Source organism: Polypterus senegalus, chromosome 18 (assembly GCF_016835505.1).
Source record: "Polypterus senegalus isolate Bchr_013 chromosome 18, ASM1683550v1, whole genome shotgun sequence".
NCBI classification, from domain to species: domain Eukaryota; kingdom Metazoa; phylum Chordata; class Cladistia; order Polypteriformes; family Polypteridae; genus Polypterus; species Polypterus senegalus.
This window is the reverse complement of record NC_053171.1, coordinates 5,943,407-5,971,045: the sequence shown is the minus strand read 5'-3', so window position 1 is coordinate 5,971,045 and position 27,639 is coordinate 5,943,407. Positions and strand designations below refer to the sequence as shown.

The window sequence follows — 27,639 nt, the reverse complement described above, 5'->3', positions numbered from 1 at the left end:
CAGTTCAGTCACTGGATCAATAAAAACTGAGACCATTAAAGCCTGACTGAAGCATGTAGGACAAAATATTACAGAATGTAGCTGAGATTGCCTCACAGACTGTGGACTACCTGCCTCAAGTTTGATAATTGGACAGTGTGGAAAAAAATGGTGTTACCTGTACCCAGTCTGCCTCTTTAGGGTTGTTGGGACAAAGCCTATCCCGGTAGCATGAGGAGAATGCTGAGATCTAACCCTTAATGTACTGCCAGTTAATCCTAGGACACAATCTTGCACACATGAACAACCATGCTGTCACTGGCACAACATGCAAATTACTTCTAAACAGGGATGGAGCTGAGGATTCTGGGACGGCAGTACCCCCAATGTTCAGCGACACTGGCCCATGATTTGTTTGCATCTTAACACAATATAAAGATATTAATAAATAGTACCAACCAACCTTAATTCTGCATTGGGCCTTTTTAGTCCGTGGCACAACATGCTGTGCAAGACCAGACTTACAGATTTGCAGTGTACACTTTTATGTGACCTACTCAGGGTCAGTGATTTATAAGTGGGGGTTTTAGAGTTTACTCCCAACATGACTTTGCCACACTACCTGTCCTATTGAGTGAATTACTGTAATATGCTTTATACTGAAATATGTTTAAATACAAATACTTTTGAAAATTCAACTTAACACAAACCATCAGCAAAAAAGGTCAAAATTTAAAAGTTGCATAGTGCAGGATGGCACAAATGTACATTTTTTTTAATTTTATTTATTTATTTTTAAACATGGGTCAAGAAAGGCATTCTGTACTCTGGTGATTCCATACTCACAGTGGCCTCAAAAGTCCAGGTTCACTAAACTGACATCACCTGAATTCTTCATTTACACTGACACAGAGATGAAAGCAAAGATATAGACAAACACATACAGTTGAAGTCCAAAGTTGCCTTATACTTACTGTGAATTCTTTTAAACTCCATTTATAATACCTCCACAGATTTTATACTAACAAACTACTGTGGTACCTCAGTTTACGTCCTTAATCCGTTCCAGATCCTTGGACTTATACCAAACAGGACGTATACCAAACAAATTTTTCCCATAAAAAATAAAGGGAAAATGATTAATCCATTCCCATGAAAAAAAATCCTATTGTTATTGGCATATTCTACATTGATGGGGTTGTATAAAATAATTTAAACACTGCTTAATACTAAAACGCATAAATACAAAAGCAATTAGATGAAATAAATGAAAATTTAACCTCACTTTACTTTTTAATAACGTCTTTGTTTTTCACAATCGTAGATACCGTCAGTCTCGGCATACGGTATGCAGCAGCCATTTCCCGGATACGCATGCTACCGTCATACTTTTCAACAATCAATTCAAATTTATGTGAAAAAACACAAAATCACGTGAAAACTCACAGAGTTATAGCGCAGGTTGTTCACTGAATGCTAGCAACTGGCGTACTGACGCTCGTGGGCAGTCGAGAGAGAGGTAAACATGGGTAGCGCGCAGTGTTCTAGCACGCATGTCGTATTCCAAACAAAGGTCATATACCAAGCAAAATTTTTCGCGTCCAAACAGGACGTATACCAAGTTGGACTTATTCTAAAGCGGACGTATACCAAGGTACCACTGTATAAATTTGGAATATGGTTTAAGACATCAACTTTGTGCAGGGCAAACGTAATTTTTCCAACAATGTTCACAGAGCTCAAAGTATTTCACTTTTTATTGACTATATCACAATTCCAATGGGATACAAGTTTACATTCACTTTTTTTATCAATGCCTTTAAACATCTTGGAAAATTCCAGAAAATGATGCCAAGCCTTTTGTCAAGTAGACAATTATCACTGATAGCCAATTAGCCTCAATGGAGTCAACATGTGGATTAAGGCTTACCATCAAACTCATTGCCTCTTTGCTTGACATGATGGGAAAATCAAAAGAAATCAGCCAAGACCTCTGGGGGAAAAAAATGGTGGACCTTCACAAATCTGGTTCATCCTTGGGAACAATTTCCAAACGCCCAAAGGTTCCACATCCATCTGTATAAACAATAAAGTGCAAGTGTAAACAACTTGGGATCACACAGCCGTCATACTGCTCGCGAAGACTTTGGCACGAAAAGTGCAGATCAGTCCCAATAACCGTAAAGGACCTTGTGAAGACGCTGGAGGACACTGGTAGACAAGTATTAATATCCACAGTAAAACGGGTCCAACATTGACATAACCTGAAAAGCTGCTCAGCTAGGAGGAAGCCATTGCTCCAAAGCTGCCCTAAAAAGCCACACTTTAGTTTGCAGTGGCACATGGGGACAAAGAGCTTTGTCCTCTGGTCTGATGAATCCAAGATAAAACTGTTTGGCCATATTGACCATCGTTATGTTTAGAGGAAAAAGAGTGAGGCCTGCAAACTGAAGAACACCAAGCATGGGGGTGGGAGCATCATGTTGTGAGGGGTGCTTTGCTGCAAGAGGGACTGGTGCATGTCACAAAATAGATGACATCATGAGGAAGGAAAATGACGTAGGTATACTGCAGCAACATCTCAAGAGCTCAGCAAGGAACATGCAGCTTATTTGCAAATGGGTCTTCCAAATGGATATGGACCCCAAGTATACCTCCTAAGTTGTAACAAAATGCCTTAAGGACAACAAGGTCAAGGTATTGGAGTGGCCATCACAAAGCCTTGATTAAAAATCTGGGGGCAGAACTGAAAACGCATGTGCAAGCAAGGCGGCCTACAAACCTGTCCCAGATACACCAGTTCTGTCTGGAGGAATGGGCCAAATTTCCAACAACTTATTGTAAGAAGCTTTTGGAAGGTGACCCAAAACATTTGGCTCCAGTTAAACAAATTAAAAGCAATGCTACCAAATATTAACAACATATATGGAATTTTGTGACCCACTGGAATTTTGATATGGTTAATAAAAAAGAGAAATACTCTGAGGTCTCTGAGCATTGTGGGAATTTATTTATTTTGCCCTGAACAAAGTCAATGCCTTAATGATATGCCAGATTTATAGTCTGCAATATAAAATTTGTGGAGGGCTTATACACAGAGTTTAAAAGAATTTACCCTAAGTGTATTGAAACTTCTGACTTCAACTGTACAAATACATATGCACACAAAATGCCATGTTTAATGCATGCATGTTATGCTGCCATATGTAGTTTTATTATGAAATTCTTAATCATTGGATATCTTTAACAAAAAAGGAAATCATGATTTTTGGAGCACATTGCTAAGCATGTCACTTCCATTTATATGGTAGATAAAGAGGGATTCAAAAACTTGATCAAAACACTGCATATTCTGTCATTTATAGATACTCGATTCAAAACCAACCTAAGTTATGACAGTTACATTTTTATTGTCCCAAAAGAAAAATTTGGTTTGCCAGCCACTTTTGCAGAAGAGACCACAAAATAACAAAAAAACCACCACAATCACAGCTATTAAAACCTAAACTTAGTACAAATAAATACAGTATAACAGTACATGGAATACTTATGGTAAAATAGTAAAATCAGACATATTACATGCAATATTTAGACCAACATTTAGACTTGACTGATGCAAATGCTAAGTGTTCATCCTCTGATTCAAGCCTGAGGATATTTACTAAAATTGAACTTATTTACAAGATTAAGAACAGTTGGAATTAAAAAGTATTTGAACCGGTTGCTTTTTAACCTTTGTGTTTTGAACCCGTAACCTGACGGCAACAACCGGAACTGAGAGCGTAGTGGATGAGTCTTGTCTGATAGAATACACTCCACTTTCCGTAATACTTGTTTGTTAAATTGGTCTGTTAGATTTGACGGTTTAATCCTTGTTGTTTTACCTAATCAAAAACAATGTATTAGATTAGCGTATAGCCATCCTTTCTTATCATGGATCCTTTGCATATGATGAACCAAACACACATCAAGGAGACTTTGCAGAAGGATCATCAAATGTGCTTGGTGTGGCTTCTGAACCAAAATTGAAGAACAACACTCTGGGAAGCTTTTTTTAAATTTTTTTATTTAATGAAACCTCTAACAAAGTGGTCTTCACAGCAGATATCCATTTGAGAAAGAGTAGCAAAACTGTTGGCAGATGATTAATGTGTATAGTAAGAGTGAGTGCGATCCTCCACAAAGAAAACCAATGAAGCCAATTTACTGAGACTGTACCACCTAGCAAAAACACCTATGTAGCTCTGCAGCTGGTGTCCCGTCAGTAGGGGATTTTAGCACAGGTGAGATCTTTGGTACCTTGTCATACAGCTTCACTTAAGCCTGACAGTGTAGGCAGACTTGTGTTTCTGGCCCAGAAACTACAACACTGCTCAGAGTATTGTACTTAATACCAGCATGAGATGCTTGTGTCTGCACTAGAACACAAACTTTATGAACACCAATGCATTTCTTTAAGTTTTATTTCATCTATTCAGTTTCGTCTGTTTGAGTAAGTAGTCTTTTTGAATTCTGTTTTTGTGTAGCTTACAGATTTGAAATATTTAAAATAGTGAGCAGTTAATTATGATATCATTTAGTGAATGTTTTTTTTACAGTCCCTGCAGATATTAAGATTGTTTTGAAAGAACTATCCATAATGTACAGCGTAAATAAAAGCAAGTTTCATTCCTGGAAATCTGATATTTGTCGGGTTTTTGTCAACATCACCCAGCACTAATTTCCCTGAAATTTGGAATGAATCGTATCAAACTTTACTTTCTCCTCATAAATGACAAATTAATAACAATTTTAATTTCTACTAGAAGCACTGTACAAGCCTTCTAAATCTATTTGTTTCAGAACACAGTTGAAATGTTACCTTTTTAACAAAAAGAATTACACTATTTTATTGAAAAAAGAAAAAACACCTACTGCACCAACGCACATATGCCTTGTTCTTTCTAATATCTAGTTGAACATGGTTTATAGACATTCAGCCACATACACTGGCATTCAAAATTTTGGGCACTCTTGGTTAAAATGTCGATTACTGCGAATACTTAAGTGAGCAGAAGACAAACTGATCACCAAAAGGCATCAAGTTTAAGATGACACGTTTCTTTTCAGCATTTTATTTAAGATCAGTGTACTGTTTTTGTCTTGTACAGCACAATGCAAATGTTTGGGCACCCCAAGACATTTGAGTTCTCAGATGACCTTTCCCCAAGGTTGTCTCAGACCTTCATTAGCTCGTGTGGGCTATTGTTTATTCACAGTCATCATTAGGAAACCCCAGGTGAGGCAAATTGCAAAGCTGTGCAAGTCTTCTGACTCCTCAAACCTTGTCCCAACAATTAGCGGCATTGGGCTCCTCAAAGTAGCTGCCCAGCACTCTGAAAAATCAAAGAATTGATGCTCACAAAGCAGGAGAAGGCTACAAGAAGATAGCAAAGTGTTTTCAGGTCACTGTTTCCTCAGTCGGTAACATTATTAAGAAATGGCAGTTAACAGGAATTGTGGAGGTCAAGTTGAAGTCTGGAAGACCAAGAAAACATTCTGAAAGAACTGCTCATTGGATTGTTAGAAAGGCAATCATTGAAAATCTTTGGAGAGATCTCAAAAGAGCAGTGCAGCAAGACTACCCAAGAATCTTGCAGAATTAGAAGCCTTTTGCAAGGACAAATGGGCAACAATACCTGAAGTAAGAATTGAAAGACTCTTAGCTGGCTACAAAAACTGTTTACAAGCTGTTTTACTTGCCAAAGAAGTTCTTACTAAGTACTGACTATGGTGGGGTTCCAAACTTTTGCTCCAGACCCTTTGCATTTTTTGGTGTATTGTACCTCTGAATGATGGAAATAAAAATGTAATCCTTCTTACAAATATTAAAGGTGTCATCTTTAACTTTAGGCCTTTTGGTTATCAGTTCATCTTCTGCTTACTTAACTATTCACAGTAACAGACATTTTAAACAACGGTGCCCAAACTTTTGCATGCCACTGTAACTAGCCATTTATAGGAGCAGGCTATTTGTGTTAACAAGTAGGTTAATTTAATGAAATGGCCACCACATTTATAGTCTGGAATGAGACATCTTTAATGTTGTGGATATTTATGGGGCTTATGCTACATTGTATTTGTTTCAACCCTTGAGTCTCACTACAATAATGTATTCAACTCTGTGGGGCAATTTGTCGGTTATGGTCAATTAAGGTCACCATGTGCCCCAGCAGACAGGTTATCTTTTTAAAACAAGAATGAGGGCTGAGCATGAAGTGAAACCACTACAAATAGAGTGGAGCTGTACAGGCAGGCGTTTTGCCAGTGTGCAGTGGGAATGTGAACTCGGGAGGGAGTTCTCTGCAAGGAAACCTCAAAATGTCACTCCAAAAGAGGTACATTAAAGAGACTGGACCTTTACAACGGGCAACGTTGCTCCATAAGTGGCTTAAGCAGTTTTTTCTCCTTATATATAAATCCATTTTCTAAATCACTTATTCTGGAAATGTACACATTTTTGAATGTTTTTTAAATTCACATTTAGTTTGGTACAAAGTGTTATTTCTGTACATTTTACAGGACTGTGATAGAAATGAATGAAGTTAATTTTTATGTGGGTCCTCTACCCTTCTTTATAAGGAGCTCATGAAAGGGAAAAAGCTGCAGAAGCACAGCAGTCCAGAAAATGAGTGAAAAGCAAAGTAAAGAAGGGTTCACGTTATTGATTACAAACTTCATCTCACTATTGCATACCGCTCAAACAGGTCCACTGAGGATGCCATATGCTCTGCCCTTCACCTGTCCCTGACACATCTGGATAAAAAAGACACACATGGCAGGATGCTATTCATAGACATTATCCCCGCCTTCAACACAATCATCCCTCAAAAGCTGGTTGTAAAACTGAGCAGGCTGGACCTGAACACCACACTCTGCAGTTGGATCCTGGACTTCTTAACAGGGAGGCCCCAGTCAGTTTGGATGGGCTGCAACACCTCCAGCATCATCACATTGAGCACTGGAGCGCCTCAGGGCTGTGTGCTTAGTCCTCTGCTCTTCACCCTGCTGACTCGACTGCACAGCCACACACAACACCAACCACATCATCAAGTTTGCGAATGATATGACGGTGCTGGGACTGATAAGCAGGGATGATGAAACAGCATACAGAGATGAGGTGGAATGGCTGTCCGCATGGTGTGAAGACAACAATCTACTGTATCTCTCAATGTCGACAAGACAAAAGAGATAATTGTGGACTTCAGAAAATCACATCCTGCCCACATCCCACTCAGCATCAACGGTTTAGATGTGGAGACTGTTAGGAGTACCAAGTTTCTTTGTGTGCACATAACTGAGGAACTTATGTGTACGCATAACACCTCATCACTAATCAAGAAAGCCCATCAGAGGTTACACTTCCTGAGGCCCTTCCACCTTCACCATGTTCTACAGAGAACATTAATGGGGGTGCTTCTACCTTCACTACAGGACATATTACAAACGCTCTGTCCACAAGGCCTGGAGCATAGTGTGGGACCCCTTACACCCCTTACATGGACTTTTCACACTTCTGCCATCCAAGAGAAGATACAGCAGTATCAGAGCCAGATCTGCCAGGCTGTAGGAGAGTTTTTACCCCCAAGCTGTTGAACTCCTTAACACCATACTGCCCCCGGGATCTTCTACACGGCCTCAACCACCTCTAAAAACAGAACTTTTATACATGCGAGCCACTGTACTGAAAAGAAAAGTGTGCAGGTAGAAAAGAACTGAAAATCTCATACTGACCTTTTAGTATTTTGACACTGTTGATATCTTTCTGCTGTGAAACATTCTGACCTGTCATTGTTCACATGTCTTAAACAACTATTATCATATCCTGATAATTTCTGTATTATCTATATCTTATTATTTATTTATATTGCATATCTATTGACTATATTTATGTATCTAGATTGCAGATACCATACATTGCATCAATGTTCATATTGCTTACTACACATCAATATTGCTGTTACTTCTTTGTCTTGTCTTGTTTGTGTTTTAATTTAAAATTTTTAATTCTATTTTTCATTTATTATTTCCACTTCATGTTATTACACTGTGGACCTTGAGCTTCGCAATTTCGTCTGTCTGTCTATACTTGTATATGGTTGAGATGACAGTAAAGTTCGATTTGACTTTTTTTTTTTTTTAATATGGAATTTACTTAAAAGCAAAAGTTAGTTGTCCATAGTATAAACTGGTTCACTCCCGACTATTTACTCCTTTTTATTTTTTGTGTTCTGAGTGAATAGTTTTACATTTCAGTCCATACCTTGTAGACTTTAATATCCATCCATCCATACCATTATGATTGACTCTGGAAGAGTCATGTTCACTTTAAAGGGGGATTCTTAATACAGTTATTTGATTAATTACTTTGATCTGTACCTTTTTTAATCTTTCTGTTCACATTTTGATTTTCAGTTGCCAGCTAATAAGGATGCATTTAGAAAAACCTGGAATCCTAAGTACACACTACGTAGTCACTTTGATGGAGTTAGGGCCTTAGCGTTTCACCCAGTGGAGCCTGTGCTGGTTACGGCATCGGAGGACCACACTTTAAAACTATGGAATTTACAAAAAACTGTTCCTGCCAAAAAGTAAGTTCACTCCCCCCCCCTTCCCAAACAGTGTTTAAATAGACTGAGAGGTGTTTAATGTTCCCATGCATTAAACTGTACATTAATCATAGTGCACACATTTGTATATTAACATTTTGACAATATATAATATGGAAATTTAAAAACTTTTCTATACTTTTTTTCCTTTGTATTTTAAGTATTATTGATTTTTCTGGTTGAATATGTTGATGTGTATATCTTTTTTTTTTTTTTTTCTGTTTATATCTTTGTAATTCTCTCCTAATTAATCACTCCTAAATCATCTAACCCTAACCCCTGGAAGAATATAGTTATCCATCACATATCCGAATGTGGAGAGTCAAGCACAAAACTATAATGTTAGATATGTTTTGGTTTAGGATTAAAAATAGTCTGTAAAAATATTCATATAGTCAGTAGACCCCATTGCACGATTCAGGAAAAGGCAGAGATGGAATCTTCATACGAGCTGAAAGACTGTGATAAAAAATATTGATTGAAAAATACAAATGGAGTAGTGACTAAGGAGAACAGCCCTCACTATGCCAACCAACAGACAAGTCAAAATAACCACAATAAAAATATTGAAGCTCAATGCTTAAACCTCTTCTTCTAGCCACACAAAGCATCCAGAATCTTGGACATCCAGGAACTTTCACTGGGTTGTAGCAACTGTACACAAAACCCAACCAAAATGGTAGTGCCCAAGGAACATCAAGATGTGAAATAAAGCTAACACTCAGAATATTTTGGAACCAATAAAAGAATAGCAAATTAAATCATCACCGTTGAAACCCCTTATTGGGAAGAAAAACAAAAATCTACGAAAATATGCAAAGCAGGGGGTGAGAATTTTAAAAGGACAAAAAAAATCACAACAGAAGTCTTTATTGCAAATTGCACATAGTATCAAATTATAAGTAGTAAAAGGGCAGTATATAAAATATTCTCATTAACCCTACCTCTTGTCCTGTAGGCTTGAGGTAATTCTTCAGTAAAATGTTCTTGCTAAGTTGATGCTTATGCTGAATTTTAATGTGACCGCTATGGCCATGTTCAAGGCTTTCTAAATAAGTGACTTTTCCAGTACAGTCCACAATAAGGATAAGCATGGCTTGATTTTAATTCCCTGTATGTTATCTCCCAAAGTTCCTTGGGACCACACCTAAAATGTCAGTTTTCCAACACCCAGAACATGTGTCTTCAGTAAAGCCATATTGATTTCTTGGTCTCTGGTTGGTTTCAGCCAGCACTGTTCCACTGAACTTTGAATCCTTTACTACCATCAGTACTTCAGTGTGATGTTTTTCAATATTAATGAGCTTAAATTAAAAAATAAAATCTTAGAGCAGATCCTTGTCAGTGTTTACATGAAAACCATATTTGATTATCATTTAGACAGACAGTGTGCCTCTTAAAACCAAATGTGATGAAAGTAGTGCCGTAAAGAAATACATTCAGGCTTTTGAGTCACCAGTTTGTTTTTTTTTTTATATCTGATGAGTAGGAAGGGACACCCCATATGAATATTTGTGGGTTGCCTTTTTTAAATCTCCACTTTTTCGCAGGATGACAGGTTTTTATTCATTCAAGAAATAGAGGTCAAATTTTCTGTTTCCACATGCTCTTAAAGACGCGACACTCACATATTCATATATTTTAGGGTCCTATTTAGAATGCCTGTTGATTTATTCATCTGTTTGTGTCCGTGCCTAATGAGGGTAATAGTCAACAGATGAAGGGCGAATACTTTCTGCAGCTGGGGCTGACTGTTGCCAGCAAAACTTTATAATGTCAACTCTGTTATGCCATCGTATGTAGGCACATAACAATGGACATTGGGAACTTTGTTAAAAAAAAGTCAATAAGCCAGTGGAACAAAAAGAGCATAAAGTAAAAAATCAGAACAGTGTTGATAATAATCAGTCTAATTGCTAATGTTTTACATAACTGATATGCAGTGATGTCACATTTAATGTTCTTTCTTGTGACCAGCCCAGATCAGGTCTAAGTCATTGCAGTTCTCATGTAACACTATGCACATTTCTCTAAAATAAATTATCTAATTTTAATGATTCTCTTGGGTTTTTAATATAAAGAAGGCTAAACTTAATATGTACTATCAACATGCAGCTTCAGGGTGGTGTTTGTCAGAAATCCATTAGCAGACGTGAACAAACTCAAACCCTGCCATCATTGTATTGGTCAAGTGCAGCAGTTGGTGGGTTCACTGCTTCAGTGCAGAAAATTGGGGTTAATTTCTGATTGTTAAAGTTTGCATTGTCTTTAACAAGAATGTGTCAGATCCTTAAGTCCCATGTTCGTTTTTCTAACAGTTATTTTGTTAGCATGCAGAAGGCAAAAAAAAAAAAGCCTAATATCAAAAGAAACTGTTTGTTCTTTCAGGATAACACTTTGGCTGTCTTGTCAGCTAAAAGTCCAATCTCTAAATTGCAGATTCAAACCCCACAGAAGTATTCTTTCAGTAGGAATGTTTCAAAGAGGGTTTTCTCATTCTCTACAGTCCATTAATGGCCCAGACTGTCCCAAAAGCACTTCTTGTGCTGATCAACAATTTTTGCGTTAAATATATACACTTCGAGAGAGAGATGTTGAAATAAAAACTTTTTTTGTTCACCAAACAGTTTTTGGATACATTATACAAGTTTCAGAGCAGTTTACCTGCTAGGGTTGCACTGCTTTCATTTGCTGTATGGCTGTTTTCGAAGTTGGAGAAACATTGATTTAGAATTAACAGCGGAGTGAGCCAATCGGGTAAAAGTTTAATGACTGGACAGTATATGCTACATCCTCTGCATTGGTTTAAACACGATTCATAAAGTTTGATGCTAGACTGTTTATGTGCAGTGTTAACTGTACTCTTGGTTAGCTGCAGTATGAAATATTCAGTATCTTTTTTTTTGTCTTTAATTTGTCTGCCTTTATTGTTTTAGGAGTGCCTCTTTAGATGTGGAGCCAATATACACGTTCCGAGCCCACATGTAAGTACTCAATTGTATGACATCAAAGTACTTGACCGAAAAATGTAATTGAAATGTCATAACTGAAACAATGTTAGAATCTTTACATTGCCATTAACAAAACACTTTGCCCAAGTTGAAATTGTTAATAAGTTTATATAAATCCAATAAATAAAAAGAATTTGAAATGTAGTTGGCTACTTCATAGTTTGTTTTTCCTTGCTTTCTCTCTTTTCAGTGGACCCGTATTGTCATTAGCCATTAGCTCTAATGGAGAGCAGTGTTTTAGTGGCAGTATTGATTCAACTATACAATGGTGGAACGTACCAAGTTCTAATGTGGATCCTTACGATACGTATGGTATGTATAGTGGGCTTCATTTATAATCCTTGCAAAATGAAGGGTAGAAGGCAAATCATGTTAGTAAAGTCCTTGTCACATTAGACGACTTTTGCTATGATTTTCAGTTGTAACCTTCACTTAAATAATCTGTGGCAGTTGAAAGTGGACTCCTATGAAGCCAGCCAATCATCTAATGGGACCAGGCTAACAACTGAAACCAACTAGTCTGTAACAGGCTATAATAAAATTAAACAGGTTTGGTTTCCTTTATAGTTGGAGGGGTAGGCTGCTGCTGCATTCACACACTGTCTGACGTTTCAGAGCTCAAAGTTGTGACGTTTCACCTTCTTACTTCAGTGTGTTCATGTGAGTTTCCGGTCAGGCTGTTGGGGGAACAAATGCCCACTGATTTGTTACTTGGTCTGTATTTTTTGTGGGAAAGAAAAGTAAAATCAACATATTGAATATGTATCACTTTGCTTCAAAAGCATTTCAACAAAAAAAAAATGGCATATTGTTCTGGCCAGGTGTGTGTGTTATTTTTTTAACAATTGGCTGAGTTGAAAGGTCGTTGCTGTGTCACAAGTCGGACAATTTACATGGTTTCATCCGAATTGTTAGAGTTGTAGTTCTGAGGTCATCGAGCGTTCATGTGGTATTTCCTGACTTGACAACTCAAACTTGCTGTCTGTCCAAGAGCATGTGAACCCAGCAAGTGTGTGTACATGACAGCTGAAAGCCAGCAAATGTCCAACTGGGAGTGTAATGTATAGAATGTGGCAGCAAGGAATAAGAAATGTGCCGGTGTTGAAACCCACAAACAGGAAAGAGGCATTTCTTTTTGCTGTGCTGTGTTTTACGTGCTAAAATGAGAAAAAGGGTCAAGACTGTGACTCAACTCACCACAGCTGTTAACCATTTTCACTGTTCCAGTATGGCACTAGCTCCATCAATTAGCACAGGGGGCACTGGCCCTCATGAACAGAAGATAGAGGCTTGTTAGTCTGATGCCTCGGGATTTAAGTACCTTGAAAAAATGGGAAAAGAGATTATAAAAGATCAGAGATTGCTGCTGAACTTGCCAAAGCTGTTAACTCTTCACACAACAACGGCTCTGTCAAGTAGCACCCTATTGGTTGTAACCTGATCAATAAAGTAGAAATGCCCAGCAGTTTTCTGTTGTGTAAAATGACACGGTGCAGTGACAAGATCAGTGAATGTGGTCAACAAGTCTGACGTCCCACAATAGAAAATTGCATAATCTGACACTGGCTCAAGGTAAATGATTCATTGTCCCAACTTTTTGAAATTAATTTCTTAATTCAGCTGGTAGGAGGGTCATTGTTTAGCGTTCTGGTTTCCTTTCTCATCACTGACAACTGAAAATAACTCTGCACTGTTTTTTTTTTTCTTTTGTCATTTTATTGGTTTTAAAAATCTGTATTTTAAAAGCCTATTCGTTGTTTGCAGTAATCTTTTCAGCTGCCTCACTAGCATACCAGCACACTAATCCGAGTACAGCTTCCAACATAAGAAGAAGTCTGTTGTGTGCTTCCCCATTTACTGTTGTGTTGACGTGGCTCAAAATAGCAAAGTGTTTTGCAAATAACAGATTCTGATTTATGAATCAACTGATAAAAATAGAAACATTTATAAAGACTGCAATTATTCTACATCTTCCTCAATAGCTCACTCCCACTTCCAACACTAAAATTACACTTCTTGCCTCAAAAGATTAAATACGGTGCCCCAGGACTTCCTCAGTGATGCAAGTCTGTATAACAAAGCACTTAACATGAAGAGTAACTTACAGGAGAGTGCCTGGTGGTTATTTAAACGTGTCTTTCATCTGCAGCTGAGTGTTACAAACAAGTTTATCTATCAAATAATACTGCAACGCACAACATTGGTACAGTATATGTAGCAGGGCATAGCAAAGTAGCAAAAGCCACTTTTTATGACTCTGAAGACTGGCTACTAAAAGTGAGAGCTGCCAGTGTTGTACTTTTCAGTTGAACTAATGGTGATTTATCTTGTTTGAATGTTTTACTGAATAATACAGATTTTCTACTGATTCTAATGATGTTTTATCGGTTTATAAGGTCATTACTGTCACATGCCCAGAGTGCAGTGAGTTTCTGATTTACATATCTTAATCGACATGGAACATATCTGCGCTGTGACAAGCTCACCTCGAAGTTTTGGCATCCTTACATGAAACGTCTCAGAACAGATGGAAACAGCATTATTAAAGTTCTCAGTCATCTCATCTCTTTTGTTACTTTTTGGGCCATGGGCATTCACATGAGTAGGTTCAGGGACAGTTTATCTATAGATGTTAAGGTCATAATCACAGATATTTTAAGAAAGGTTGTAATTTAAAAAATACTGTGTATGTATTTGTATGTGTGTATGCATGTATATATGAGTGTACAGTAATCCCTTGCTATATCGCGCTTCGACTTTCGCGGCTTCACTCTATCGCGGATTTTAAATGTAAGCATATCTAAATATATATCACGGATTTTTCGCTGGTTCGCGGCTTTCTGTGGACAATGGGTCTTTTAATTTATGGTACATGCTTCCTCAGTTTGTTTGCCCAATTGATTTCATACAAGGGATGCTATTGGCGGATGGCTTAGAAGCTACCCAATCAGAGCATGTATTACATATTAACTAAAACTCCTTAATGATATAAGATATGCTTCCCACGCGGTGCTTGATTGTTTGCTTCTCTCTATCTTTCTCACTCTCTCTGCCTGACGGAGGGGGTGTGAGCAGAGGGGCTGTTTGCCTAGAGGATACGGACGCTCCTCTACAAAATGCCGCTTTATCGCGGTGCTTCCGCCTACTAAAAAGCACATATTGATTTTTTGATTGTTTGCTTTTCTTAGCGAGCGCTCTCTCTGACATTCTCTGCTCCTGACAGCGCTCCTTTGAAGAGAAGATCTATTTGCATTCTTTTAATTGTGAGAAAGAACTACCATCTCAGTCTTGTCATGGAGCACAGTTTAAACCTTTGACTAAAGGGTGTTATTTCATGTCTAGGGGGCTCTAATAATGTCAACAGTGTGGGTGAGTTTATAAGGGCTTAAAATATATAAAAATAACCATACAAACATATGGTTTCTACTTCACGGATTTTCACCTATCGCGGGGGTCTGGAACACAACCCCGCTATCGAGGAGGATTACTGTATATATATATATATATATATATATATATATATATATATATATATATATATATATATATATATATATATATATATATATATATATATATATATATATATATATGTGTGTGTGTACATACATACATACAGTTCCTTTCCCCGGAAGCAAATTCCAGATTTGACACAACTGACCTTTAGCATTGCACTTCCATCCTCCAATTCCCTTTGAACTTCTTTTCGATTATCATAGGCCACTTTAGCACATGAAGAATCCTCCAAACAAAGTTACAATTGTAATCCTTCAAACACAGCTTACTTTCATCTGCACACCAGCTTTCTCTGGCAGTCTTTGTCATTTGTTTGTCCCACTCTTCCTGGTTGCTTCCAATACACTCTCATAAATCTGGGCAATACAGAGAGTTCACATCTCCACAGAAACCCCTTTTTTACTCCTCCATGTTGAGAGCGATGCTATTTAAAGTGTAAGACAAAGTAGGTATTGGCCTTTCTGCTAGGGTTTAGTGGCACACCAGGCCTGTTAGGACGTCAGAATTAACAGGGATGTAGAAGTCCAGCTTCACCCCCAATCTGAACTCCTGAGAAAATGGCTTAACTGCATCTTGTACTAGCACTGGATCAGCCAGCCCTATACTTGATCTGATAACACAGGTGTAAATCCGAGTTAAGCTGACACCTTTGCAGAGGTTTCCTCTGACATGATGTTTCCATGTGGACCCAGAGCAACAACTCCATACAAGATTGGACACAATCCTTGAAGACTTGGTATCCTAAACCTATTCTTCCACACCAAGATAAATTAAAACCCTAAACAGCCAGCCTCTTCTATGTTACAAGTGTGTCTGTCTCGTGTCCTGTCTTTTATATATAGAGATAATAATATGCATTTATGTTCCTATAATTCTTGTTTTTGTCAATAATATTTAGGTGTTGTACTGTGTTAACCGTTATGGATGTAATGAGAGATTAACCAAAATGACACCTTTTATTGGCTAACTAAAAAGATTACAATAGGCAAGCTTTCAAGGCAACCCTAAAGATGCTGATGATGCAAGATGCCTGAAGAAGGGGCCTGGCATCTTTAGGGTTGCCTCAAAAGCTTGCCTATTGTAATCTTTTTAGTTAGCCAATAAAAGGTGTCATTTTTGCTTGGCTTCACATTGTTTTTATCAGTAAATTTGTATTATTCCATCTCTTAAAACAAGTGTGCTTCAGTTGCCTTTCTAAAAGTCTAATGTCTTGAGACTCCCTTCTACTGTGAAAGATACGGTAAATAAAGTGGGAGCCTTACCAAATTATTTAATTAACATCCAAAGTCAAAACTGGTAATGAATGCTATTAAATTATCTTCTTTTTCCTACAAATGAGATCATCTTGTCGAGCCTTTAAGATAGGTCATTATACATACATTATATGGATGTAGTGCTGTTACCATATAACCACACATGATGTAGGAGTGCCAGTTCATCTGTAAATATCTTAGGCTTTGCCTCTGACCGCCAGTTTTCTGTCGACTTTTTATTTATTAGTGGCTGACAGGTTGGCCACTTTAAAACTAACAAATTTGTTCGTTACAGCACTGCTATTGTACAGACAGAGGGTTTGGTTTGTAAGTAATCAACAAAAGGTGGGACACCAGTAGAATTGTTTACTTTAATTGTTTAAGCCATTACCTTAAAAAGGATGACTTGTATAACTGAAAATTACATTATTTTTCAGTTTTTGGTAACCCTTCTTTTTTATTTATTTATTTATTTATTTTTAAACCTCAGGTAGTTTATCATTACACATTAGTCACTGAACATGGAACTGATTAACAAATTAAAAAAAAAAAAAAGAAAAAAAACACACACAATGGGGAAAACTTTGGTGTTGTAAAATGTTTGACTGAAAGTGTATAGATCTATATCCTTTAAGTGTGCTTATGTGATATAAAGAAATTAGTTTTCTTTCCATGTCTGTTTACAAGAATAACCCTCTGTATTTGGCTCTTTATATTCCTTTTTCAGATCCTAATGTTTTAGCTGGCACTTTTCTTGGTCACACGGATGCAGTGTGGGGCCTTGCATTTAGTGGAATTAAAAACAGGCTTCTGTCATGTTCAGCTGATGGAACCATTCGGTTATGGAATCCTTCAGAGACGTCACCTTGCAAAAGTGTTTATAATGCAGACAAAGGTTTGTGTATTTAATAGAACTGTGTGTTTACTTGGATTGATAGTTTTCAATATATGTTGCATATTAGAGGTAATAAAGTCAAATGCCACTTTGATAAAAAAAAAAAAAATGTACACTATAGCTCATGGCTTCTGCGTTGCTTAAAGGAATTCATTTTGGACTTCCTCTGAATTCTTGCACTCTTAACATTATTTCTAACTCTAGAGAGGGACAGAACAAAGAGGGCAAACTGCAGTGTTCAGGAAAGCAGGCAGAACTGGGCAGCACAACAGAACCTGAAAGTTGTGCTTCACAACCCAAGAAGGACCCTAATAGAGTTCAATCAAAATGTCATCAGAGACGGAGTTCTCAGACAGTTGATTTCCCATCTGTGTTCTGAGAGGGAGTGCAAGAAGTCTGCAAAGATGAATCATTCTCTTGAACTCGCCAAGAGGGAGGATGATATAATAAAGTTAGTGTCTCTTAAAGGTCTGATTTCATATGTGAAAGTTAAGATTTGTTAACTATAAATTTCCAGCTGTGTGTCTCCACCTTTTAGTAGAGTCCCATATGGAGATGAGAGCCACCAAACTTTGTTAGCAGAAGATGTACAATCTTATTTGCTAAGGCCACTGACAGAGGGATGTATCTAAACAAAGTCATCACAGCACATAGTCAATCAAGAAGTAAAAATGTAAAAGCTGAAATAAGCCCACGCTAGCTTTAATGTGAACATGTCTGAAATTTTTAAACCGGCATCGCACTGTCATTATTAGCACCTCTGTATGTACTCAGTAAAGCTCATGTGGTTGTGACTTTATTTTTGACTTTCTCTTTTACCCTTTTAACCTCTACCATTGTCAACAGTCCACAGTTCATCAATTAATTAATGAACAGACATTGTTGGTTTCCATTCATGTTTATTCAGTTTCTTGTATTTAGTACTTGTTATATTCCTTACTTGTATTTTTATTGGTAATTGTCTGAGCTCTCTGTACCTGTACTCGGTGAAGAGTGCTGTACAAAAAAATAAGTTGTGTTGTATTGATGGGAATTCAAATCCATTTCTTTACTATTGTTCTGACTATTTTTGTGGTGGTCAGGTGAGAGGAGCCCAGTCTGGGGGGGGCCCCTATCTCATGGGAACTGTGGGGTCATCTCCTGTACCAACAGATATGCAGTATATTTCTTGGGGGAGTTGGTAGGTAATACTCGCTGCTTAATGGATATCTACATTTTGTTCTGTTCTTTCTATTTTACAGAACATGGCATTCCAACATCTGTTGATTTTAGTGGATGTGACCCTGCTCAAATGGTGGCATCTTTTAATAACGGCAAATCAGTTGTGTATGATATAGAAACGTCTCAGCCAATTGTAGTTTTGGCATCACAGGTAGATCCAGGTAAGTGAACTCATTCATTTTATTCTTGGTAGTGGTCATGCCCAATTCCTAAAACAATGAAAGTTGATTGATTTATCTAAACAATTAATGATTGAGTTAGGAGTATTCATTAAAGGTGTACCATCTGTAGTTATAAATAGACATTAATACTGCTACAGAGCCTTGCATGTCGCAGGTTAATTCTACCTGCAATGTTCCAATTTGTTTTGTAGAAATTTAACTGCATATGATGTTTGTTACCTCACTGAACTTGTGGAAGGTTTGGGTTAGCCTGTGGTGCAGTTATGATTCACAAGTGGCTTGATTCAGTTTCCCAGGTCATTCACCCCAACTTGGCCTGTCTGTTTGTTTGTTCAAGGGGGGAAAGCCAGATGAGGACACACAGGGTGAGCACGTTTTAATGTTAGTTTGGTTTGTACATTTTCTTAAATGCTGTCAGAATACTCTTTTAATAGTTTTAAACTCGCACACAGTGACAAATCTAAGTACTACAACATTGAATACACAGTCCCAACAGGTGTTTCCATCACTGTCCCTTCTATGTATGGTATATCCATTAAATGTAGGAGCTCCTCAAAGTGCTCCTTTCACTGACATCACCAGTCAAGGTTAGCGTTTCCATACCCTTTTGAGATGGTAATTTTTATGTAGTATCTGATTCAGGCCTTGCAAAAATCATTTTTCATGGCCTCTTAAAATTTTTTCTTACACACAGGCCTTCACTTGGGTCATGGCCACAGCTGCCTTCTCTTTAGTTTGGGAGAACATTTCAGTCTAAAATGGAGAGCTAACCAAAAGTCTTTCTTGAACTTGATAACTTCCCTCACCCTTGTTGTCCATCAGCATTTTCGTAAATTTGTCACTTTACGTTCATAGATCAACTAAGACAACTACAAAGTGAGACTTTGACCTTAAATTCAAAATGCTCTTGTGTGCCTGCAATTGGCTTTGTGTTTCAAAATGGACTACAAATTTTTACTGAAATTCAAACCAGCTAGACCATTCCTCCAAGTCATGCACTTCCAAGCATCTCCACAGAATTGCTGAAACCTCCCAATAGGACTACAGGGTCACTAGTGCTGTACCTTTTTGAGCACACAATCCACTGTTGCTAAAAATATCCGTCCCTTCCCTTGCATTAGATGTTAAGAACCATCACCAGAATCATGTTGTGGTGACACTCCTGTCCTCAGGCAAAGATTTAGCTTCCTCGGCATGCAGCCATCTTTTTGTACAAAGCTTCTCATACTCCAAAGGCTTCTTTTTCCGGGAAAGTACAAGAAAGACCACCCTAATTGAGAAGTATGGCTCCAGAACCATATACCATGACCAATGTATTTAGCTAGTATTTTTCCCAACTGCCTTTTCCTTCCCAGCAAGAGAAATTAAGTTCTCTTTCTCAAGATCCAATTTAAAGGTCAAACACAGTGCTTCTCAAACTAGGTCCTGGGAACCCTATAGGGTGCAGATTTTTGTTCCAACCAGTTTGTCTTGCAGTGAGTCATTTTAACTTGAATTGATGTCCTTTTTATTAGCTGGTTATTTTTCTCATTTATCTTATTCTGCACTTAGAGGAGCACAACAGTGCTTTTTATAAAATACTGAGAAATATTTATATTTTTGCTATAGCTTTAAATGTTTGACTGAATTATTTGCTCTTTTTATGTGTGGTCTCCTCATAAGAAACACAAAAACAAGAAATTTGACAAATGAGAGAAGACAAGCGGTCCATCAAGCAGGTTGTTTAGCTAATAGCTAAGCTGTCCTAACATCTCATCCAGATTCTTCTTAAAGGTTGTCAGGGTTTCTGCTTCAACTCCATTTCTCTGAAGTTTGTTCCGGAGTCCAGCAGCTCTTTGCCTAAAGAAGAGCTTTCTGGCTTGAGTTTTAAATGTGCATCCCTTTAATTTCCACGAATATCCTCAAGTATGGGTTTCACCCTCAGCCTTCTCCTTTGTTTGTTAATCATGACAAATGGTAGCAATCAGGGCTGACACCGATTTAAATGACACTGAATGCTAATTGACAGCAGCTGTGTCACTGTCGGACCCACTAACAGATTTGTTAATGAATAATGGATTAAATAACTGGAATACTTGGAAAAAGCAGAATGAAAGCTATGACTGATGAAAATCTTCAAAACCAAGTTTTAAAAAAAGTCAGTTATCCCCATGTAACCTACATAAATGTTTGGAACATTCTAGTAACAATTTACAAAACTTAGCTTTATGTTTGATTTTAAAACATAGCAACTGGCAGTCTGTTCAATTAGAAAAGAACTAAAACCTGCAGCCACGGAAGGTTCGCTGGGCTGAGTTTGAGAGCCACTGGTCTAGCATATTAATATCCTGTCACCCGTCTGGCATTGCACGCATGCCCACTGCAACTCGGGTCACCTTCTGTAGGTTCAGCCTGGAAGGTGGAAGGAGTCAAAGGAAATTGTAGAGGAAGAAGTGCTGCTTGGATTAAACTGGCTGAAATCTAACGAATCACCAGGACCAGATAACACTACCCCTGAGTGCTTAAGAAGGTTATTGAATGCAGATGTACACCCTTGACGTGCATTTTTCTACAGTCACTATATACTAGGGACATTTCTACAGACTGTAAAATAGCAAATGTTATCATGTCCATTTGGAAAGGATGATGGGCAGAACCAAGTAGAAGTAGGTGTAGGCTAGTAAATTGTACATGCATCAAGGGTAAATTAATGGGTTGAATTGCTGTGGATATGATTGACCATCACAAGTACAATAAAAATTAGTGAACTGTCCACTTGGGCTCAAACTAGTAAGATCATATTTTTACTAATATACTGCTATTCCATGAGGAAGTAACAAAAGCAGATTGTCAGATGTGCATGTGATATTATTTGTCTTCATTTTCAGAAGGCACTTGATAAGGTCTCACATGAGATGTTGGGCATCAGACCAAAATAAGTGTGGAAGTTCAGGGCATGGTATATATGTGGGTGCAAAACTGGCTCAAACACAGGAAGCAGAGGGTGATGCTAAACATGGTGCTCCTCGGAGATAAGCGCTGGAGCTCGTGCTCTTTTTTAATACACACAAATCATTTGCATAGCAATTTAAATAGCGTAAGATATAAATAACAAGATGTTTGCAAATGACACCAAGCTAGTTGCATTGACAGATAATCTAGTGTGCGTTGATTTGTTACAGAGGGACCTTAACAGTATACAGGCTTGGGCAGATTAAATTTATTGTAAGTAAATGTAAATTATTTCACATGCAGATAAACCCGTCCATATATCGGAGTTCACAATCCTAGGCAGGGGTTTTGGCAAATAATTTTAATTCCTTCTAGTGGCATATGGACACCAAAGTACATTAAGAGGCATAATTAAGATAGTGTTGAAGTACAGCATACAGATGAGCCAGAGCAGATATAAATACAAGTTCTTTTTGTAATTTATTTCCTCATTCTCTTATTCTCATTTATTTTATTTGAGTGCTGTTTTTCCATGGCCTGGTCCAAAAAAGAAAGAAATGAATCAAATAAAAATTAAATGTATTGGATAAAAAGTAAAAAAAAAATATGCAGAATATGAAGATGAATTGATTCTCAAGCAGCTGTTTTATCTTGTAATCTTAACAACTAGTTCTATAGTTTTAGCAAAAAGCTGCTTATGCTGGTTGTGTGTGAAATGGAGTTTTGTTCTTAGTTGCTAAGCATTACATGAATAAATGTTAATTGCACACAGTCATTACAAGGAGTCAAAATAATAATGCCTTTTGAGATAAGTGTTTGTTATTATTGTGACTGTTAACATGATTTGTATCTCTTTTATTGACTGAAATCAGGCTTCAACAGACACACACAATTTATTCATCATAATTAGCTACTGATGCATTCTTTTTTTTTTTTTCTTTTTCAGCTTTTCCTTTAGCCAGTCATATAAGCAGAATAGTCAGCCATCCCACCCTGCCTGTTACAATAACAGCTCATGAAGACAAACACATCAAGTTTTTTGACATCAAAACGGGTAAGAAGAAATAGCCATACTAACCTTTTTAATTGAGGTTCATGTGTATGAAAAGTGCTTTTCACTGTTTTTATGGGTTTTTTTTTCCTTTTTGGAATTACAAAGTACTTTGCATCAAGTTATGACTAAAATTTGTTATTAGCATGTTTTATCACGTTGTGTTAAGATTTCTTAGATGCCTTTATTTTAAAGTTAGAATATATTCACAATAAAATCTTCAACAGAAGAGTGTGATGTTTCAAAACGATGTTCATTATGTGGTTTTGAGTGTAACACTAGCGTGTAAATGGGGCCATGACTGAAATAAGCCACACAAGTCATTGTCTCAAAGATTTTGGATGAAGAGACGGTGAAGAGATGTTCAAACACATATGAATACAGAGTGCTGAAAGTATACATAGGACAAGAGAAATATCTTTAAATTATTCTGTTAGCTGGCTTTAATGGGTACTGTGTGTGTGTGTGTGTGTGTGTGTGTATATATAATATAATAATACCGCGCACACACAGTTAAACATCAGTTATCCATCTAGGGTCGGGACCAAGGCCATGACAAAAAAGACAGATAATAGGACAGCTACTTTAAAAATGATATTCAGTGATTAGTTTGGTGAATAGTCATATTTATTTACAAAACTCTACTAAAAATATAGTATTAACACAATTAATTCATATAATATTGTAACGACCAGCATAATAAGCAAGCATAACTCAAGAGGTACTGGAGTTTTCTATGTTTTACTTGGAGCCTTTGTTCCGTAATAAATGTTGCCCTGTCTAATACTTTATTATCTGGGTTATGGAGCACAATTCCAAAACAATCAAAAGAAAGCTCTCCCTGCCAATCCGCTTATTTGCTGTGACTCACATTCCATCTTTCTCCTGCTTTTTGTCTCCTAACTCCCTACTCTAAAGATCTTTCTGCCGCACCTTCCTTTTTCTCCTAAGAGGTCTGTCTGCCACAAAGAACAGAAGCCATTCACCCAGTCCCATCACTTACACTGTGGGGGGCAGAAAGGGTGGAATGCTGTATCACAAGCTACCTGCACGTCAATATATTAACAAAACATAATACAACAGAATTTAAAAGGAAAATTATAATTCAGAAGAACATTACAGAATAACATTGCCATCAGTGTTTTCCATTTTCAATACGTTTTTCACTTTTTCTGCATCACACTTTATATCATTCACGGTTGTACTTCCTACACCTTAAATTGAAGCAACATCTGAAGCACTTTTGCCGTTTTGTAAATTCTTAACTGAAATTGTTTGTGTCAATTCCAATTCCACATACATTCATTTATCAGCCATAACTTATAGTAAATTAATTATAACAAAAGAGAAAAGCTACGAAACACTATTAAAACTGAAGGTATAAAACTTGACAATGTTTTCAAAATGTGCTGTTGTACTGGGGAAGAATGGTATGTCGTAACATAAGGGAGGGTTGTTCCCCGTACTGCATGGCCATAGTAGTAAAGTATTAGGCACTGGTATGCACAGTGTTTTTTTGGTTTTTTTTTTTACTCTGTGTGTCTATATATGTGTGTATATACACTCACCTAAAGGATTATTAGGAGCACCATACTAATACGGTGTTTGACCCCCTTTCGCCTTCAGAACTGCCTTAATTCAACGTGGCATTGATTCAACAAGGTGCTGAAAGCATTCTTTAGAAATGTTGGCCCATAGATGATAGGATAGCATCTTGCAGTTGATGGAGATTTGTGGGATGCACATCCAGGGCACGAAGCTCCCGTTCCACCACATCCCAAAGATGCTCTATTGGGTTGAGATCTGGTGACTGTGGGGGCCATTTTAGTACAGTGAACTCATTGTCATGTTCAAGAAACCAATTTGAAATGATTCGAGCTTTGTGACATGGTGCATTATCCTGCTGGAAGTCGCCATCAGAGGATGGGTACATGGTGGTCATGAAGGGATGGACATGGTCAGAAACAATGCTCAGGTAGCCCGTGGCATTTATTTTTTTTTTTTTTTATTTATTAATTTTATTACAATCAATACATAGCAATCAAGTTTTTACAAAAAAAAAAGAATTATGCTAAGAACAGATCGATCCCCACCCTTGAGAGAGAGAGCAAGCCAAACGGTGTAAAATTTAAGGCTTTTAAAAATACCTAAATCAACAAATTCTCTGTGCTTTATAAAATCATTTCAAAATATTACTGATTAGATCCTGCCATGTTTTGAAAAAAGTCTGCACAGATCCTCTAACTGAGTATTTGATTTTTTCCAATTTTAAATAATATAACACATCAGTTTCCCACTGACTTAAAAGAGGAGAGTTTGGGTTCTTCCAGTTTATCAGAATAAGTCTGCGTGCCAACAGTGTAGTGAATGCAATCACAGTTTGTTTGTCTTTCTCCACTTTAAGACCCTCTGGAAGAACCCCAAACACAGCTGTTAATGGGTTAGGAGGGATTGTGAGTCCAAGACTGTCTGAGAGGTAATTAAAAATTTTTGTCCAGAATAATGTTAATTTGGAGCAGGCCCAGAACATGTGACCTAGTGAGGCTGGGGCTTGGTTGCAACGTCGCAGGTTGGATCATGCCCTGGAAACATTTTGGAGAGTTTTAGTCGAGACAGATGTGCTCGATATATAATTTTGAGTTGTATAATTGTATGCTTTGCATATGGAGCTTGAGTGAATTCTCTGCATTGCTACTTTCCACTCCTTTTCTGATATATTAATTGAGAGGTCATTTTCCCAGTGTCCTCTTGGATCTTTGAAAGGAAGGGATTGTAAAAGGATTTTATATATTGTAGAGATGGAGTCTAACTCCTTGAAATTGAGCAATAATTTTTCCAGCGTGGATGAGGGTGCAAGATGAGGAAAATCTGGAAGGTTCTGTTTAACAAAGTTCCTGATTTGAAGATAGTGAAAGAAATTTGTAGCTGGAATGTTAAATTTGGAACGTAATTGTTCATAGGATGCAAAGACGTTGTCTATATAAAGGTCTCTAAGCAAGTTAATTCCAAATTTTTCCAGATATTAAAACTGCATATGTTTGTGAGGGTTGAAAGAGGTGGTTCTTTTGCAGGGGTGCCACAGAAAGAAGCTTCTCCGTCTTAAAATGCTTTCTACATTGGTTCCAGATTCTAAGTGAGTGGAGCACAATTGGGTTATTAGTGTATTGCCGATAACGTGTGTTTATTGGAGCACAAAGCAAGGAATACAAAGAAGTACTGCAGGATTTTACTTCTATTGCGGTCCATGCCTGTGTATGTTCTTCTATTTGTGTCCAGGTTCTTATCGACTGTATATTTGCCGCCCAGTAATAAAACTGGAAGTTAGGTAGAGCCATGCCGCCTTCTGCCTTTTGTCTTTGTAGGGTCGCTCTTTTGATGCGTGGATGTTTAGAATTCCAAATAAATGAGGTTATTGTTGAATCTAATTGCTTAAAGAACGATTTATTAATGTATATTGGTATGTTTTGAAATAAAAAGGAGCTTAGGAAGAATATTCATCTTAACAGTGTTAATTCTTCCAGCTAGTGTGAGATGAAGGGTTGACCATCTATGCAAGTCTTGTTTAATTTTTTCCATACAGACACTAAATTTTTTGATAAAGAGCTTTATGTTTACTTGTGATGTTTACCCCGAGGTATTTAAACTGTTCTGCAATGATAAAAGGAAGGGTGTCTAATCTAATATTATATGCTTTCGAATTCACCGGAAAGAGTACACTTTTATTCAGATTAATTCTGAGACCAGAGAGCTTTTGAAATTCTGTGAGTGCTGCTAAGACTGCAGGCACAGAATTTTCTGGGTCCGATATATACAGTACCATGTCATCTGCATATAATGAGATTTTCTGTTCCAGTCCTTCTCTGCTAATCCCCTTTATCTGATCAGTATTTCGACAATGTATTGCCAGTGGTTCAATGGCAATTGCAAACAGCAGTGGTGACAAAGGGCATCCTTGTCTTGTGCCACGTTCTAGTTTAAAGTAGTCTGAGCAAATGTTATTGATGCAAACTGAAGCTTCTGGGTTAGTATACAGTAATTTAATCCATGCACAAATGTTCGGGCCAAACCCAAACTTCTCCAAAATAGTAAAAAGGTATTTCCATTCAATCATGTCGAATGCTTTTTCTGCATCCAATGATAATAATATTTCTGGGGTGTTTGATTTAGTTGGTGAGTATATTACATTAAACAGGCGTCGCCCGTGGCATTTAAACGATGCCCAATTGGCACTAAGGGGCCTAAAGTGTGCCAAGAAAACATCCCCCACACCATTACACCACCACCACCAGCAGCCTGCACAGTGGTAACAAGGCATGATGGATCCATGTTCTCATTCTGTTTACGCCAAATTCTGACTCTTACCATTTGAATGTCTCAACAGAAATCGAGACTCATCAGACCAGGCAACATTTTTCCAGTCTTCAACTGTCCAATTTTGGTCAGCTCGTGCAAATTGTAGCCTCTTTTTTCTATTTGTAGTGGAGATTAGTGGTACCCGGTGGAGTCTTCTGCTGTTGTAGCCCATCCGCCTCAAGGTTGTGCGTGTTGTGGCTTCACAAATGCTTTGCTGCATACCTCGGTTGTAACGAGTGGTTATTTCAGTCAAAGTTGCTCTTCTATCAGCTTGAATCAGTCGGCCCATTCATTCTCCTCTGACCTCTAGCACCAACAAGGCATTTTCGCCCACAGGACTGCCGCATACTGGATGTTTTTCCCTTTTCACACCATTCTTTGTAAACCCTAGAAATGGTTGTGCGTGAAAATCCCAGTAACTGAGCAGATTGTGAAATACTCAGACCGGCCCGTCTGGCACCAACAACCATTCCACGCTCCAAATTGCTTAAATCACCTTTCTTTGCCATTCTGACATTCAGTTTGGAGTTCAGGAGATTGTCTTGACCAGGACCACACCCTAAATGCATTGAAGCAACTGCCATGTGATTGGTTGATTA

At 37.6% G+C, this 27,639-nt stretch overlaps 1 protein-coding gene across 1 annotated transcript in view; it reads left to right on the top strand.

The window, feature by feature from the left end:
- Window positions 1-27,639, top strand: part of strn3 (striatin, calmodulin binding protein 3) — a 127,869-nt gene that overhangs the window by 98,720 nt on the left and 1,510 nt on the right. The window contains 6 exon segments of the mRNA XM_039741231.1: window positions 8,434-8,609; window positions 11,564-11,611; window positions 11,829-11,950; window positions 17,135-17,302; window positions 18,544-18,684; window positions 22,583-22,690. Of these exon segments, the coding sequence (XP_039597165.1) occupies window positions 8,434-8,609; window positions 11,564-11,611; window positions 11,829-11,950; window positions 17,135-17,302; window positions 18,544-18,684; window positions 22,583-22,690 (763 nt within the window).